A 19818-nucleotide genomic window follows, 5' to 3' on the forward strand; every position below is an offset into this window, starting at 1 on the left:
ATAAAAATATACACACCCAGCCGAGCGCACGAGTAAATAGACTGCGACCTTCAAAACCACAAGTTGCATTGAAATCATAAATATTGTTTGACTTTGTTTATTTTACAGTGTTAATTAAACAGCGTGACTGGACGTATTAAGCACACAGAGAACTACCTTAATTCCTCGCCATTTGAACTCAATTTACTGAACTGACCGTGTTCACATGGAAGGAACCGTATACTTTGTATTCGCAGCAGGAAAGTTTGTATGTTTGAAGTGCTAGGATAATAATCGCCTAAACAAAGAGACAAAGCTGGTGTGGTTTATTGTATTCAGGGGAAAAGAGACGTTATCAGGGTCTGATAACCGTTGTTATGAGCTAAAGTAGCGTTGGAATGCCGGCCTGCACATATACTGCTATTAAAACATCACTACGCCGATAATATTACTGAAGATTGTATGTTCATTGTGTTTTTACGGTTGTGAATTTTCATCACAAGATCACTGCCACTCCTCATTGATTGAAGAGTTATTGAAAACTATTTCCAATAATCGATTGATTTGTATAACACCGGCATGATGCTGTCATCAATCACCTATGTATTCGTAAGTACCTACATTTTACTTTCAAAATATTGAATAGGCCTACATTAATGTTCAGACAAGTGGTTTCCCCTCTCTAGGCTGTGTAAGCCTCCCAACCTAATGTATCTGCCCCAACTAATATAGCTGTCCCAACCACGCCCACCCACCCACACACGCACGCACTCACAAAATAAACATTTTGTTTAAAAAAAGTTTAAATTACGATGTTACAATTTATTGAATACGTGTATATTCCGCGTGCAACTCAAAGGTTAACATTCTCGAGTAGAGTAAAGTTTATTGATGTTTTATTAATTATTTGTGTTACTGCACGAATAATACACGCGAGTGCCATGCCATATAGAGAGTGCCACAAGCAAAACAATGGTAAATGGTGGAACGATTAGTACTGTGTGGAAAGTGTCAGTGTACGACATTTGCAAGCTAAATATTTTATAAAACTTAGACCTATTGGTTTTAGGCCTAGTATTATATAGCCAAGCTCACATCAGACGATGGTATCTGAACGTCACGGGTATAACACAAAATCACGGCCTAGTGTGTTTAGTAAGGATAAATTTTAATACATCACTATATGACCTACTTTTAGTATAATTAGTAATCATTTATTCTTCTTCACTTTAAACAAAAGATACACCCTGCAATGACATCTTAAAAAATAAATATAAGTAAAAAATTCAGAATTTAGGACTATTTACATCGCGCACTAATCAAAACGACTCATCGTTCCTCGTGCACGCGTATGTAGCTTTGCGAACAAACGAGGTGTTTCCACCAATCAAACACCGTGAATGAATATTATCATAATCCACGAATAGATTAAGCAGTATTCAGTTAATGCAATATAATTTGAATTTTGCAACCAATACCGGTACTATAGCTAGGCCCAGTGTAGACAAAATGAGCATTTTGATCACAACAACATCTTTTTCAGTGCGGTGATCAAAAGTAATTATAACCATAATATATGAGTTTTTATATAATATTAGGCCTAAATTATAATCGATAATTTAATATGTGTAATACTATACTGCGCTGAAATGACAGGCACGTGTTGCATAGAATATATTTATGACCTACCACACTTACAATCCTCCTACCTGTAAAATTTACGATATATAGGCTGCAAGTGTATTACATTACAATTTATAAACAATACAATACAAATATAAACACATTTACATTTCCATTGAGTAATTGATTCAGATCATAAACTGTACTTGAGCTAAAAATAGAACAGATATTAAACCGAGCGGAATCGTGTTGTCGTTTGCATGTTGGTGAAATCGTTTTTAGACTTTAATCCAAAGCAAATACCAATACCAACAGAGGCTATTACTACAATTGGAGTCCTTGGGTTTCCCACAGAAGGAAAAATAAAGAAATAAATAGTTTACACAATAAACATTAGTCTGTGTACCATTGCTAATAAGTATTTAATTAAGGACATTACGGTAATAATGTACTTTGTAGGTCAACACATTCGTATTGTATATTGATGAAATATTAAAGAGAACATGCTAAATTGTGTAGGCCAGCGATTAACCTCGCAAATAAATATTAGTAGGCGTATTTCCTGAACCTGGGGCGAATGTTAATAAAAGAAACGTAAGAATAGATTTTGTTAGCGATTATAGTAACTTTTGTACATGCTAGCAGCGGTAACGTTGTACATACAACCAACTTACCCGGGTAAATAACTAAAATCTGAACGGGCCTTAGAGCCAATTAAGAGGCAGTTATATTATGAAAATAAATCCAGTCATCTGAAGACATCCAGTTCAGAATGCATCAGTCATCCGAACACATGGTCTGATGACAGAGTATCATTATTCCCCATCGGATCCCATGAATTTTAGGTTTCTTGAGCAGCACCATTTATAGAAAATTTAATTTACTAATTGTAGGCCCTATCTAGCCACACCATGTGCCAGATACTGTGGGATACTGAGTATAGTGAGATATAATATGGTTAAGTTACAGTAATATGCTATGATGTGGTCCTGTTGATCGTCAGTAGACGTAATACTGCAGGATGTTGAACGTCGCTATAGGCGATACCATACTTAGTATCTGCAAATATATACAATCTATATTACAATTGCACTTTTCCTGGCTATAACAGTATCTGATGTGATATAGGTTGCTGTCAGAAGACATGATACTGCAATGTGTGGATCGAGTGCATAATAATGGAATGTTAGGCGTTATGTCCTTGGATACAGTTCATTCCTTTTACTCAATTGTATCCCATGAGAGAATCTTTCACAAATCCAATTAATGCTGTAACCGTTTATCTAGGATTACGTTCGGATTTTGTCAACGATCTCATTTCTTCTTTTCTGTCAAAATATTTCCGAATAAATTATTACATTTGCCGTCATTCGGCTATTTGTAGATACACGGCCATTTAAAATATTAATTGTTATTTGGTTTACGGATTATGGCGATTCAGCATGTAGTTACATGTAGCTTAACAGTTTGTTTTCTTACCAAATAAATGTTATGATCCTAAGAAACACTGTAATTGTAGCACGTTTTACACGTGGATTCAATAACGTTATTTTTTTAGAGTACAGGTACGTACCTCCATTTTTGTTTAGAATGTTAGTGTGACCCCACTTTACTTTGATTTGTACTTTTCATTAATTGCATTTTTTTGGTGCTTAGCTTCGTTTCTTCATATCAGTATTTTAAAGTTGCTAGTCAATCTCTGGACATTTTGTTATCATTTATAAGCTTGAATTTAAATTACACTACAAATACGGTATCTAATATCAGCATCTGTGACGGCTAGGATATGGAACTAGAATTTCGAACAAAAAGATCGTAAAACAATTTATATAACCGCGTGCATAAATTGAAAGACAATAATTTTTGTAAACGGAGCGGAGGTTTAAACAATGAAAGAGAAATGGAGAAAAAACCGGGTTACTCCAGGTGGTGAAATTGTGGGAGGAGTTTGATTATTTAGTTTATTTATGGAAATTATTGATTCATTTGATATATTTATGAATATATTAACTAATTAAATTACGTTAATATAATGTGAATATTAATTATTAATGATACATAATATCATGAATATTCATTAGCTAATTAATTTAATTTGCATTAATTAATTATTTTGATATTCATGCTTTAATAACGTAAATAAATAATTAATTTGATAGTCGTGAATTTGCACCATTCTCATTTGTTTTAATCCCTCATTTCTTACTTGGCAAACAACTAATCATAGTTTAATGTTGAGAATTTAAAGAATCAACTAATTACACCCACCCGATGAATGATTGGCCCATTACTGTACATTTGAATTTACGTGTGGTGATTAGACTTAATTTGTAATTCGGATATTAAACGGTACAATGATCCACACTATAAACGTTATTACATACGTCTCTTATAGCACATTTAATTTTTGATAAGAAGTGATTTATCTGTTGTAATACAAATCAGTTATTCACACAGGGTTGGTTGGTCTATATTGCCAAACATTGACGTTATGATATAATTTGTAATTTAATTTAGACCTAGTTTGTATTCACGACGATGTGTATAATAATCACATGCAAACGTTTCAGATTCATTTAAGAAGTGACATCAATATCCCAATTATGAATCCGTTAATCATTATCCAGAATGTATTTTTTTAGCTTAGCCCAGTAAGTACTGTATACCGTCTTCTCACTTTATAATTTGCATAGTTACGTAATGTTTCAATATGTGCAACGTTTTCGAAAATGTTCTTGGCAAAACAAGTAAAAATATTCAAATTACACTATTAAAATACGATAAAACATGATAAACAAAAGTTTTGCAATCAATTAAAATGATACCGAATTTTTTTAAAAAGTTCATGAGTTAAAGCTTGGTTCCCACTAGGACGCAACGCAAGGACGTAAGCGCAACGTAAAACGTAAATGATTTGACCTATTACAAGCGATGAATTGTTCGAACTGTGCTTGAGTTGCGTATACGTCCTTGCGTGCGTCCTAGTGGGAACCAAGCTTTAGAGAAGAATCTCTTTAAAAATGAAGCACACATTAGTCAACACTTCCTCAGTCACAAATTCAACTAAAACACATTTAATTGTTCTAACGTTCTTGATGTTTATATTAGCCTGCACATTGTACAACCATCATGCAATGAAAACGGCTCCCAAAATTAATCATCTTAACCATTACCGGTATAGTGGTGTTAAAAAGAAATTTGCGATTCCTTAACTAGCATTTACGTGTTATCGCTCTCCCAATTATGAACAATAAACAGCCTTGGCTGTAAAGTGGTTTTATCCAATTCAATTGCATTCAACTTTTCGAGGTTTACCTGAAATATTTTTTACACAATAGGTGAATCAGGATCAGCAAATAACAGTAGAAAGCACAATGCACCTTTGTAACTTTTAACAATTGCTAAAAAAGAGTATATTTCCCCAGAATATCATTACAATAAAGCATTTTTAAGGAATGCCAATTATATTTTTGAGGAAATATGAAAGTCAGATAAGGGACCGTTGCTTAAAATTATTATACTGCAGTAACTATTTTTTTTACTGCAATAACATGGTTTAAGTTTATTTCAATGTAGTAAAGTAAAGTGTAAAGTTTATGACGCAATAACTGCAAGTTATACCCATAACACATTGTTAAATCAATGCATAAACAAGTGAAAGAGTAAACAAAATGTAGGTACTGCAGTAACTGCAGTACACTAATTTGACATGATCCCTTTTAGTACTTGTTATATAACTTTTAGATACCGATTTAAATTTGTTCTACTTCCTTCAGAGTCTAATTTAAGTACTATTAAATCGGTTTAATGGCACAGTAAATATTTGTTTAGAAGTTCGTAATTTTAAATTAAACAATTTGTTCTTTAAACATTATTTAATTAAAAATCAATTTAACGAAAAGTGAAGTCGCCAAGGCAATAGACTGAAAGATAACAATAATAAGCGCTCACGTAATTTAATATCAACAGAGGGCGTGCTTTTCAATGGTTTGGCCCATATTGAAGACACGATAACTCGAGATTTCAATCAGCTTTATAACGTCACCAATCGATTTTCTTTTTGTGACAATTTATTAGAAAACAGAACACTGCGCTTACTTCAATTTTTTTTAACTTCTTTGATTATGAGAAGACAAAAATGTAAATATGGCTGTTCACACGCACTAGAGTAAGCGTGCATAAACAGAGTCTAATCCGACTTGCATCAGAGTACGGTAACATCGGACTTGATTGTGTTATTTTATTCTGTATTGTACTCGCGTGATCGTTTAACTCTCTCTACCTTCCTGTCGCGTCGTTAACTCCAATAAGACTCCGATGTTACTCCGGTATAACCGAAGAGTTTTTAATAACTTACAGGTATATACATTCGATCAAGGCAATTCGATAGAACGCTTCTGTATTACACGTTTGAACACGTAACTGTAACTCCGATTGAGAGAGAAAAGTGCATATGTAAACATAGCTTAAATTAGGAAAGCTAGTAACTCGGTGGCATCCGTATTTTGTGTCGCTTTTTTATTTTCTAAAAATAGTATATGAAGGATATAACACAAGGACATTAGTTACCGCTGTGGGTAGATAATAACCGCACTACCATTTCCTACATTGGAATCCGGTCATCTTGGGTCACGTATAAAATTAGAAAAGGAAATATCTATTATGATACCAGTCAATAGAAATCTTTATGTATTATTTTAGAAGTGGGCAGATTGGAAAGTGGTGAGCCACAGAAGATAGCGTTTCATGTTGGCCTAAAATAAAAGTGGAAAAAAGATTCACACCAAATTCTAATTTTTGTCGACATGGTTAGTTAGAGAACTTTTTAGGAATATTGACCAAGCTTCATATTCATAATGTATATTGCATTTTTAAATAAGTTTAAGATACCGATAGATAATACGGGCCCAGCTAAATTCATTTGTTTCATTATCAGCAATCGTTCTGTTAAAAGTAGGCCTAGGTTTATTTTCATGTTTATTCGCTATTGTGTGCATTGCTGAATTTTCCACGCACCAGTTGGTGTGTATATACGGGACCAAGCTTTATTGGACATCACGTTTTACAACCAAATTAAACAATTTTCAGATATTCTCATTCTATTTTTAGAAACAAAGAGACACACATAAAGCAACCTTGAACCAAGCCAATCCGTTGTTTTGAATTCGTGTCACTTTGTGATTTATAACGTCCAACCTATGCTAGTTATTGTTTTTCTCTTTGTACTTTTTATCATCCATAAAATGGTAATTATCGCTGTTTGTTGACTTAATTAAACAAAAGTGAGATTCAGTTAAGATGAATTTTTCTAGAAATACTGTAGCCCTACTATACTCGGTAGGCCTCCCTACAGTATAGTCCGCTTCGAACAGATTAAACAAAGTTATATAAAAATACAGATATGTGTAGCCACGCCTACAACAACCCAGTGTGTATATTATCCATAGCGCACAGTACGGGGCGCCATTATTATATATATATATATATATATATATATATATATATATATATATATATATATATATATATATATATATATATATATACACCATATTTGCCATCTGAGATTCTAGATTTTCTACCTGGTTTCCAAGCATGTTCAGATTACGAGGTTAGGAATCAATACCTTTCTTTCTGACAGTGTCTCGTCTTGTTTGAGTCCCGTAGCGGCGCCCCGTACACAAAGTGCGTGGAAGTTGTGTGATGGCGATGTGGTGATGGTGATGATTATGCCCAGGAAATTAACTGTTTTCATGAGAAATTAACTGTAAAACCAAGTCGTAAAATGCACATTTTGTGGCCATGAGTTGAATGACCTCTTTAATATTTGTATATAATTATAATACTTTGTATGGCCTATAGATAGAACTACCATTTAGGAATGTTGGTCTGATCTGGTATTTCATTTGGAATGAAATAAGTCGTTTTGGAAGGTCCTTTCTATTAATGAAATTGGCAATTTTCCATATTTTACAATTCAACCATTTTAATAACATTCGCTGTCTGGTCGTCGGTTGCTTACCTTAGGCCTATATCGTTCATCATGAAATCTGCTAAATGGGTTCCATTTGAATAATGAATTTATGTCGTAATATGTAAGTTCTGTAAATACTATATAGTATAATATAGGCCTAAGAAAATGTGCTATTTTGTAGGCTAGAATGTGGACTGGGATTGTCGTTGGTCTCAGATAATGGGTTCATGAAAAGGACAAAACATCAAACATTATTACTCCCATTGGGTAATTGTGCTTTTTTGCTTTAACTTGTTACCCACTTATGAGATAGAAAGAAAACTCTTGAATTGAACTTAGTAAGATTCACGTGTTTTTGTTTATTTCAAACCACTTGTTCAGATATTAAATTTCTTGTTAATTGCAGTAGCCCTTGATGATTTATAATATTGTGTTATTTTAGATCACTCTGATTTATTTGTGTAGCCTGTGTTTGCAAACTATCGGTTTATTTTCATTCATAATAAAGGTTTTTTTTCTGAAACGGTAAGTGCCATTTCTAGTGCCAGAAAACCCCGTTTTTTAAACAACCGTTTTAAAAACCAGGTTTGAGTTCAAATAATTCTGTGTACTGTATCTCTACATATGCCTTAATTTGTCCAGTATCGTCAATGAGCAATTCTGTTATTTTATACGGTGTCACATTATCATACATGTGACGCCTGTTTGTATTATGTAAAAATTAGAGATACAGTAGCAAAAATCGGCGAAAGTTGTACACCCTTGTGCATAATTTATCTCAGTAGGTTACTGCGAGTCGCTTGTAGTTTATCATACCTTTAATTTACATAAATCGCTATCTATGTATTTTGTCACATATATGTCTTTTAATCTTCGTTATCCATGATAGCATTGCTTAATTGTTTGCATTGGCAGTAGTTCAAATCGTATTCCATGCCGGAAGGTTTATACTTTCGTCAGTTACATGGAATATTGCCAGAACGTGCAGAGGTTTTTGACATTTCCCCCGGCCACTCACAAAGATCATCATTATTTGTTTTAACTCTCATCTTATATATAATACGATATTATAGGCAGGCGCATATTATTGTAAGGGAAAACTACAAATATCATTTCAACAATGTTTTAACAATATATGTAGGCCTACAGTATATAAATATAAATTTTAAAAGTTTTAATGAAGTTTGTAGGTTCGTAAACGAGTGAATATCAACACCAAGGTTGTTCAATTCTAAGGCTACGTTTTAAAAAAATATTCAGTCCAATGTAGGCCATTGGACAGCATTGTTATCGATAGCTCTTAAAGGACAACTTGACCGAGGACCACATTTTAACAACGTATTAGGGATGTACATATGATTTCAGAACCATCGCGAGATTAAGGATATCGCCGCACGCGCTCGCCGTACAGCCGTCGCCGTAAATTGCTGTGACGTCACAGGTGCATCGCAAAATTTACGTCATGAGTTTTCTGGCAAAGTCTGGCAAATCGTGAAAATTTCTAGTAAACCATTTGTAAATAAATCGTAAAAAATATAAATATTGATTTTTTTTATTGTTTCTTTTGCCTATCTGGACTCATTAAGTAGATTTTGCGATGCACCTGTGACGTCACAGCAAGAGCAATTTACGGCGACGGCGGTACGGCGAGCGCGTGCGGCGATATCCTTAATCTCGAGCTTGTTCTGAAATCATATGTACATCCTTAATACGTTGTAAAAATATGGTCCTCTGTCAAGTTGTCCTTTAAGTAAGTATACAGTGCCCGTATATTGACAAGCCAAAGATCATTAGTTGAATAGATAAATCTCGGATGCAAAACACAGTATCACAAAAAAACTCAAATTCTAATAATGACCAAAAAAATAAAAGCTTTCTGTGTGCACTTGATTGATGATAGGATAAACAGAGGCCTAACTTGTTAAAACATGGTTCAAGGAATACTATATAAAACGTGCCAGCCTTCATTAAATGGTACTCTATTTCGATTAACACTGTTGTACAGTATGTTATGCCTTTCGTGAAATGATGATGGACATCCGAAAGACTTGGCCAACCAAGGCAATTGAAGGGCCCGTTTATACAACACGCTAAATCAACAAACTGGAGATCAAAGGGTTTATCTGTGGCTGCGACACGATCAGTTCCACGCCCCCTTATCAGACACCGCTCGCCGCGGAAATATGTACATGTACAGTACTGTTGATATTTGTCGCAGCCAGACATAAGATCAAAGGACTGTTACGAGTTCCTATCTTGTAGTTAAGTTAGATTGCCTTGGTACAACCTAGAGTTATTATACCTTTCTAAAACGGTTATTTTCCAATCATTGGCCTCTCCTTAAAGATATATCCAAATTTTCAGACAGACACCAATAATATTATTTAATATCATCGCCATTGTTATTTATTGTCGTCGTGCCTTCTATGTTACTGGTAGTAAATACACACAACACAAACACATTCATTGTTTACTTTATTTCAACAATATTTTATGAGTATGGTCCATCCAGACTCAGCTGAGCAATATAGTTTGGCACAAGACCTATAGTGTGTAATGTTGACAATGTAGACCTAACTATGAAATAAAAATTTATATTCATTCTTCATGCAATATTAATCTCGTAAAAAAAATGTTAAAATCAATAAAAGAAAGACGTGTGTTGTTTTCAGTAGTGCGTTTTATTTATACACGAATACCAAATAGGTGTTTTTTAAACAAGAGTAGAGGTTTTGTTTTAAGGGGTTTTAATTTCTTAAGTTTTTATGTTTCTTTAATATTTTCGTCACCAACATAGCCTCGTACGCCATTGCGCGTGTTTACATCACAGAACACTGCAGTAATCAACAATGTGATGATGGCCGACGACAATTTCGCTGATGATTCGGTAATCCCGGATTATCGATTAAGTAATAATTGAAGACATCTAATTTGAAATATTCGTTCGATTAAAATAAATATGTAATGCTGAAGGCACTATTGATGAGGGTCGTGTATTGCGGTTATAAACAACAACACAAGTTTAATATATCTTGAAGTATGACATGCCAAATGAGCAATAATTCAAATTAAAATTGCTTTTTAAGAATCATCAACCTTAATGCATACAGGCGTATGCCTGTCGTCAGTGTTAACCAGTTTGATTAGAATTGTCATATCATCATTTTGGAAGTAAGCCCGAACACGGTTGTTCCGGGTTCTGTTCAACAAAAGTGTTCAAAGTTGTACTTAATCTCATTATTGTTGATTGTATTAAAGTAGTGGGCTTATTAGTGTAAGACAAAGTAATGCATTCGAGCATCACACTGCTAATATAGGCTGTCTTTGCCAAACGATGATAGATGAGGAGTTAGACAGTTCAAATATCCCGGACCTTTAATGTAACAATGACGTCACAGGTCATAACTTAAGCAGAGTTTTAGCATGCGCATCTGTTTACATTAATTGTACATACTCAATATTGCGTTCAAATGGAAACATTACAGAACGCAAGTAAATGTGGCCAATCAGGATGACCCCCCTTCCGCTTCAAGGATTGCTCAAATAATTGCGTTGCTTTGTAGGTTGCGTCGTCAACTAGAGTTATGCGTCAACAAAGCTTTGTTCCTAGGTATGGTATATGCAGAATGTGTTAGGAGAAAATAAAAACATGTTTAAAGTGTATATATCAAACGTGCCGACGCACGATCCCTCGATTACCTGCCTTGTGTATTTAATCAGTGAGTTAATCTTCTTGATCTAATTCGTCATCAAATACTGAACGATTTACAACTTCTGATAAACAACAACAAATACATTAATTGAAGAATATTGTTGACGTATCAAACAAGTAATAAATTCAATACGAATCATCATGAACACTGACGACACTATTCGAGGAGACGCTCGCAGGTGCGCGGTTTCATCGGTCAGTTTTTGTAGGCCTTCTCTTTGATGTTTGTTTGCTTGATACAATGTTTTTTATGAGGGCTTATCAAGCTTATTCTGGGTGTACATGATAAGAAGGAGCTGTAGGCCTATGCTAAATTAGACAACTGGCACCTGCTGTTTCACAGAAGTTGTTTTTAAGATTAATGAAAAGTTATGGACGTCAAATCAATGTGGCCGGCACTGTATTTAGGAATTTTCCCATATAGTTTTTACATAATACACCATTATGATTCTCAGTACCGTATCCAAATGTTCCCGTAATTTCCGAATTAAACAAGAGACAAGTTAGTTTAAATAATTCATGCGTGAAGTGGGAGGAGCAAGTATTCAGCTTACCTTGTCTAAAGAAAACAATACTTGTTAAACCGATGTCAAGCATTTATACATCGACCTTACCTGATGATATAAAGTAATAGAATCTCAATTAGTGACACCTGGCAAATTACTCTTATTCAGTGACCTTAGCCTATACCTAATAAAGCACTAACATTATAAAGCTATCAATCCAATGACAATAGTTAATTTATATCAATTACGCAATCGCAACTTCACATTATTATTGTGGGTATTCTATAGGTCCAAACTGATTCTTACATTAGTACACCGTACCTCTCAGTATTTGGAAATATGTTTCATATAACCCTGTACCAATATTTATGAGGGTCAGTTGTATGGTGTTTGTGTTTCACTGATGATCGATTGGTCAGAGTACTATGTTGTCTCTCAATAAGCTTCTGCCAAGTGCAAAATAACGACAATCTTTAAAATTAATTTGTACTTTATTCACATCTGGCTTGTTATACAATAGACATACCTCCCGTACCCGCAATGAACCCCGAATATCAATCTTTCTCCGTTTGTTATGCTTGTTATGCATTACGTCATTCTATTAATTAATCATGCATAACGGAGTGTAACTAGTGCCATCACATTATCGTAAAATGTCATTTGATACCATTTATTAATGGAACGTCACATTAGTTATCATTTCATTTATATCAAGCTTGAATAATATACAGTTACTTATAACGTAGGGACTTGTACACTATTATTTATTCAATTCAATTTTTTGAACTATGAAAACAAGGAAGAGTGACATTACATAATATCCCGCTTTCATGTGAGTCAGCATATGGTACGCCAATACTGCCATAACTTTTACCATATCCAGACAAACGAATCAAACAATAATATGGATAATATGAATGGATTATTATGACCTCGTTTAGTAGGTCAACAAATGGTTTATACATTTCAAAAATAGTTGTTGGATTAATTATACGGTTTCGATGGTTCTTTGTGAAATGGGTTTTTTTCACTCCATTAGTTTAAACTAGAAGCAGTATGTTACGCTAATGCGAATGGGCAAATACTCAGAAAGAGGTCGCCGGTGAAGGTTGCTTCAAATATAGAATTGTACAAGGACCGCCACGATCACCTGGGCTTATATATATTGTTGAATTGAAGGATAAATCTATCAAGTTGTCTATCAGTATCAGTTATGGTTCAGCAGAAAGCACTCAAAAGTCGATTCGATTGGTCGCAAATTATATAAATTCGGCACAGGTTCAGCATAGTCGATCGTCCTCCTGGTGGAGAACCAGTCTTCTCAGATAGTGACTTAAAACTGAAACTCAAGTGTATATGGATTAGGAAGAGGGGGTTAGTTCCGTGGTGTACCGTACTTCCAATCTTAGGTACTGGTGACGTCCACATCTGTGCGCAATTGAGCCCTGTTGCGCTGCATGACACGTCACCTTATTCCATTAAAAACCTTTGACCAATCACAAGCTGCCGCTGGATGAACCTTTTCACTTGTCAAATTACTCCCAATTTGCGAGCACGTCGATTCCTTGCGACCAACCTAGACATCTTTTGTTTACAGATTGCATTAATCGATAATAATTACTCTAAATGTATCAATTCATATTGTATTGAAACATAAATTACGCTATTTACATAAATTATAACATTTACTTTCCTAACGGTTTTGTACTATTCCAAGCTGGTTCCAGAATCAACAATCAACTCACTGTCATTTATAATCTGTGGCTTCAAAGTTCGTTATACTTTTTTTAAATACACCTGATTGTATCCTTGCAGTTTGATTGGTTAATTAAGCATCACGTGCCATTCATTACGTGTACTAAAAATCAATGAACGATGATTAACGATTAAACTCAGTTCAGTAAAAACTGTTCTACCCGTGCGTCCAAGACATTGATAAAAATATAACATTGGGTGTGGTATTAAAAAAAAAATTGTTTTAATAAAAAAGAAACAACAAAAAACTGAATTGAAACTGACGAGTTTCTTCTGCAAAACTGGAAATATTGGCGGTTTGTTATTTTGTAGTTCATCACTGCGGCCTATTTCTCTTCTAATTCTCTAAGGTTTTAATTAGGAATTTCGTTTATTCTTCGCATTGTGGTTGGATTTTGGCTTTTTTTGTTTACGTTCTACTTTGTCATTGTGCCCTTTCCATGTGTATCTAGACTTTACTGATCCGTGTCGTCGGGCCAATCCAAACAAAGAAAGAGATGAAACAGTAAAATTCGGGTTAAAACTATTTATAACCTACACGTTCGTGAGCAATCACAATATATATTTCGCCTGGTACGAAGGCCAACCAAAAAGAGGGGTTACTGTCAATATGATTTTATTCAAACGACGAAATCATATTATAAAAATGATCAATTTATTTTTAAAAATAGAGATCATGAAAAGGTTCTTTTACTCTAAATAAAATTCATCAAAGCAGGTTGAAATTGATTGACAGACGATATATTATAACTCATGACATTAAAATATCAATTATTTGATTTATATCATTACCTTGGCTTTATATGGCGCTAAATGACATATGCTATCGTACATTTGTTTTACTGAATTCGTATAATTAAATCCATTACACTGTCGTACGTCAAAATGGGTTTCTGGCAGCTCTCTAGGTATATTAGGCAAAACATGTTTCACGTTCGTCTGGGATTTTAAATATTTGTTGATGAGTATACTCATCAACAGATATTTAAAATCTTATTTGAATAAGTAATATTACTATATTACTTTGGGGCATAGTAGTTGTAGCTTGGTGGTTAAGATGCTCGGATACTATGTTCATGGGTTCAAATCCCGTCATATGTCAAAACTTATTTATAAGACTTTAGACTTTATGTAAGCATCTTGTACGTTTGTTTGTGAGGATTTCCACATTTACAAGGGATAGTCATGGATGAATTCGCTTATCAAACTCGATATTAAATCTTAGGCAATAGTATGCCTAAATATAATAATAACATATTAATAGCTATTGTGATGTACCAAAATGAGAATGATGGTTAGAAAGTCAGTTCTAAGTCATTGTTTTAGTATTTGTTTGATAACCTATCAATCGAGCCCTTAATAATAATATAACATATTATTATTAATACATGGAGTTTCTGCTGTTTAAATTGTAGACTTAATTAATAGATATCGCCGAAATTTTGCATTTTTGGATTACATAATATTAATAATCATAAAGCAAATAACTGTAGGGCCTACTGTTCCCGGTTGTAAAATCGATTAGTAGGCCTACGGTATTACTAGGAAAAAATAGCTTGGTCTTTATGTTACCCTTGACCCTGTAATTAACCTTAAAGCATGGTCAGGCCGAGCATACTCTTCTCTTGTACGGCTTCTTGTATCGTACAAGATATTCCACGACCAGAGAGGGCTGATACGTTGTAGAACCCATCCAAAACGTAAGCCTAATTTGTATTTTGAATCACATGCACATACATGCGTATGACACGTCAAATATGCCAAAATGTTGATTTTATTACGAATATTTGGTTTAGCACAACACGCTCTGCGATCATCTCAACATCTAAAACCTAGAGTAGGCCTAATATAGTTATATATACATATATAGGTATAGCAATTTGTACTGGTAGACAATTACAATGCAAATGAATACGAAGGCACTTTTGTTGTTGGTTCATGACCTTATTATAAACCAAACTATAACGATAAACAATAATTAAATTATAATATTTATTGTTAGAAGTGGCTTTTTAATAAAGAACATGTAATACAGTTTACAACACGCTATTACAAGACAATCTTTGCTGCTCCAATGGTACTACCAATCTGACCCGCACGCCGCGACACCGTAGACTCACAGTATGCGATTTATGATCCTAAAAACTTAATTATGTATGAAACATAAGGCAACAAAAAAAACAACATCAATTATGCAAATAATATAATAAAACCACAATTGCAGCTGCAGATTGTTTGCTTTCTGTTTATTTTGTTCATATTGTTATTAAAGTGTGCGGTTCCAACATTAACGTAGAATAGGTAAATTCGTGTTGAGCCACACGTAGCTGTATTTTACAAGATGCCAGGAGGACGATACCTCCTAAGAGCAGCTGCATGTTGCTTGCATGCGCTTGGGAAATTACGTGGAACCAATGCTATCAATTGCCCTGTTGTGGAACCACTACGAAGGATACAGAGCGTAGCAATAATCTGCGCATGCTTACAAACCAACATCGATTCAGTGACCTGATACCTGGGACGGAATCGGGGTTCGCAACCGTTTGATATGTGCGTATTCGCGTATGACCAGGAGCATCTATCTATCAATGTAGAGTGTACTGAACATCTCATGCTTATTAACATTCAATGACTAAAATACTTTGTGTGCCTTCGTAGATGACCGTTAAGCTTGGTTTCATCGCGTGTCGTGATTGGTCAAATATTGCCTGCGTTGCGTTTACGTCGTCCGATACGTCCTTGTGGGATAATGCTTCCCAATAGAGAGGTAACGTAACGTGAGTGGTTTGACCAATCACGAGCGATGGATTATTCAAACGTTCTCTTATCATTGGTCAACTTGCTTGCGTTGTAAGCTTTAGCGATTGATTCCTAGACGGAACCACGCATTGCTCTGTCGTTTCGTGCGCAGTACAATATTAAGCATACAGGTGCTGGATGTGATACCATATGGCGTTTTATATTATTCGACGCATGGTTATCACCGCGTTGTATGTGGTTAGGCCTATCCTCCTTCCATCATAAAACACACTAACTGTCGCTTAGAAGTTACCCTCGTTTTCGTAGAGAAATCTGATTGAAACCTGCCACGAATCTGAAATCAATTTAATAAGATTGTGTATAATATACCGTGAACAGTGCATCATTGCTAATGAATTTTATTTTGTCTCCGTATTTCGCAGTGATACTTCAGCTCCTGTTTATTTAGATCCAATTGGCATTAATGTCACATCTAGTCGGTGTTTTTCGATGCACCAAGCCACCTGCCATAACATGAATTTCTTCTTAGATTTAATAGCTTTCTTCCATCAAAGCCATCATAGACTTATATAAAATGTATTTATATATTATATATTTACTTATATTGCTTTTACGTTGCCTATGCTTTGTATTTTCTACGAGTAATCAGTTCAATTTGAAGAAAGTGTGTTGTTTGTTGAACTTATAATGATTGCAATATGGATTAGTATGGTGTTTAGAAAATTTACGACACACAGGTAAAATAATGAATGAAGTTATTTTGAGCGTCTGTTAATCCTGTTTTCCACTAGGCGAATTTATTCGCGCGAATCGAAAGCGTCGCATGTGTATTCATATCTCCATCTTTAAAATCTTTGTAGGGACATTTTTAGTAGATTTTGAACTTGTTTGGAAGACAAAACTTTCGCACCCAATCATGTCACTCAATCAGGGCTCAAGTCGAACACTTTGAAATGCAATAACTAAAGCTACAATTGCCTTAACTATTCATTAACGTTATTACTAAACCTAAATAAGCCGTGTACTGTGTTTTATTAGAGAAATACATTTTAAATCTATTTCGTTCTTACGTACTTTCAAATATTAATTACCTTGCAGTTTCCAAACAATGTTTAATTACAATCATTTCCAGGTCATTACAATCAAATTAAAATTGTTCAAGCAAATCCTATTCATTTTCTAGTACGTGGTTCGTTAACAAATATACGTATAAGGCCTAACAGGCAGCATGCTGTATTTGGCTTTCAAACCTTGTTCATTTCTTCATTTCCATTTAATTCTAATTGATAAGAGGCTCTTTGGTCCAGTGAATCATTCATATTATGGTAATGGTTGTAGCTTAATAAATAAAGTGTGTTTATGCCACAGACTTTTTTTTCCTCATTGGATATGCCTATTAATTAGTTCTAATGGTAAATGAACAGAAATGTTTAATTAACTAGTTCTGTAAGATATAATTTTCTCCCCGGCTATAAATTTGGGTATTGAAATTATTATTAGTAAATATTATTTTCATTTTTGCTGTGTATAAAACCAAATATATATTGAAAATGAAGCTCATTTGTGTTATTATTGCGTTGTGTAACACAGACGTATATACATGATTTTAAAAACCTCCGGTACCTTGTTGGAATTAAGCTTACCATAAGTATAATTGATAGTCACTTATTAACGTTTCTGTATATATATTTATGGTTATTTTATTAAACACTGTCTCTAGGGCCTCACTATAAAATTCAGTGTGGTTACGGGGTTTTTGTGCGCAATCAGTGAATGTTAAAAATCCCAGGTGATATGTCCCATCAACGTAAGGTCTGTCTACACTATCAAACTTTATGTAACAAAAAATGTGGTGTGCTCATATATGGACATGATGATGTCATATCACTACCATATTTGGGTATATCACTACCATATTCGTGCACATCACACTTTTTTTTTGGTCAAATATAGCTTGATTGTATAGACAGAGCTTTATATTATAACACCAAGTATATCCTTCTCATGTAATTGGTTAATTTTGTATCACGTGGCTTTGAAAGTTTAAAAGTTTTGACATGTCTATCAAACCTCTTTGAATAGAATAGTCAATCTCATGAGAGGATATTTCCCCGTTCAACTTATAACATTAAGGAAATACACGTGCGTACGATGATAGACGACCGTATATTATAGAAAACACTGAAATCTCGAGTTGTTCGTCTTTCGATGACGTTGAATATTCAGTACAACACCTACTGCATTTGTATTTCAAGCACATATTTCCAAGCGTGTTCGATGGGCTTAAACGTACGTTGCATAGTTGGTGAGATTTAACCTGTCTTGCTAGTTTTATGTATATATGTTTCAATGGCATATTTTCTTCGTTTGAATATCAATATATTATAACACACCCTCTTGTTCACTTGGCATGGGTGATTATCACGTGCCATGCATTCATGTGAATCTATCTTTATGATTTGGTGGGGGTAGTTTACAGTGTGTCGTCTGTAACGGTTATGTCGTCTATTTCGCGGTCAAATTCCGAGCGTCGTTGGGCTTAGCCTTACATTCGATTTAATATCTTATTTGATAACAGTTGTGTTATATTAACAATTACTGTTTTTATTCGTCGATATGGAGAGAATATGTTCATGAGTTAAAAGATATATCGATCTGTGTATTATACATGAGGTGGAATATTTTCTCTCTATTCCACGCTTCACGTTTAGTACCGTATCCAAGAAAAAAAAGTCAGCATAAATCTTACAAAAGAAAAAGTGGTTGTCAAGTCCCATTACAAAATGACAGTAAAACGTAACCTACACGACGACAACGTAATAACAACAAATTAAAAATACAGAACCAACTCACCACCAGAGATACCGGTAACACTGACTTGCGATAGTCAGTTAGGATGTATCTAGTAACAGCTGCAGAATCGGGTGGAACGCGGTACCAACGACAATAATCTTTTAATGAATTCGATTAAAATTTGTCTTATATTTTCTTGAAATGAATATTCTATTTTGTATCTGATAAATGAATATGTAATTAATAGCTACATTGTAATATTGGCATGTTATTGGCCGGCGTATACTGCCAGCAATTCTTTGTACATTATCCTATACTGTACATCGAATATAAAACGGCTTCGATTATTGTATTCCTATGTCAACGTAACGTGTGAAAACTAAACCATTTCAGAAAATTGACTGAACATTTTTATTATGTAATGTAACTCTATAATGTCACACTATACGTAGATTATCATCTATGTCACACCTGTAGTTTTGGGTGCGTTGAAATAATGATATGATGAAAAAGACCTAGGACCTACATTCAGTGGCATGAGATCTACCACGTTATAATCAGTTCATAATTGTTCCTTTGTGATTAAACTATATTATATGATGTTAAACACGACTAGAATGACTTCCTTGGTTCATTATCTAGGGATTTTTCAAACGTTATGTTTTTCTGCAAGGGAAGTAGTTCATAATGTATTTCCATCAACCATGTTGGTATTT

General features: G+C 34.3%; 1 protein-coding gene across 2 annotated transcripts in view; it reads left to right on the top strand.

Annotated features, from left to right (window-relative positions):
* The window catches only part of LOC144839611 (corticotropin-releasing factor receptor 2-like), a 67939-nt gene that overhangs the window by 25425 nt on the left and 22696 nt on the right, over positions 1 to 19818 (top strand). For both annotated transcript variants that reach the window (XM_078695047.1, XM_078695046.1), the window contains exon 2: positions 109 to 588. In XM_078695047.1, coding sequence (XP_078551173.1) covers positions 559 to 588 — 30 coding nt within the window. In that variant the 5' untranslated portion in view covers positions 109 to 558. The remainder of the gene's footprint in view (positions 1 to 108; positions 589 to 19818) is intronic.

Source organism: Antedon bifida, chromosome 4 (genome assembly GCF_963402885.1).
Source record: "Antedon bifida chromosome 4, ecAntBifi1.1, whole genome shotgun sequence".
Taxonomy (NCBI): Eukaryota; Metazoa; Echinodermata; class Crinoidea; order Comatulida; family Antedonidae; genus Antedon; species Antedon bifida.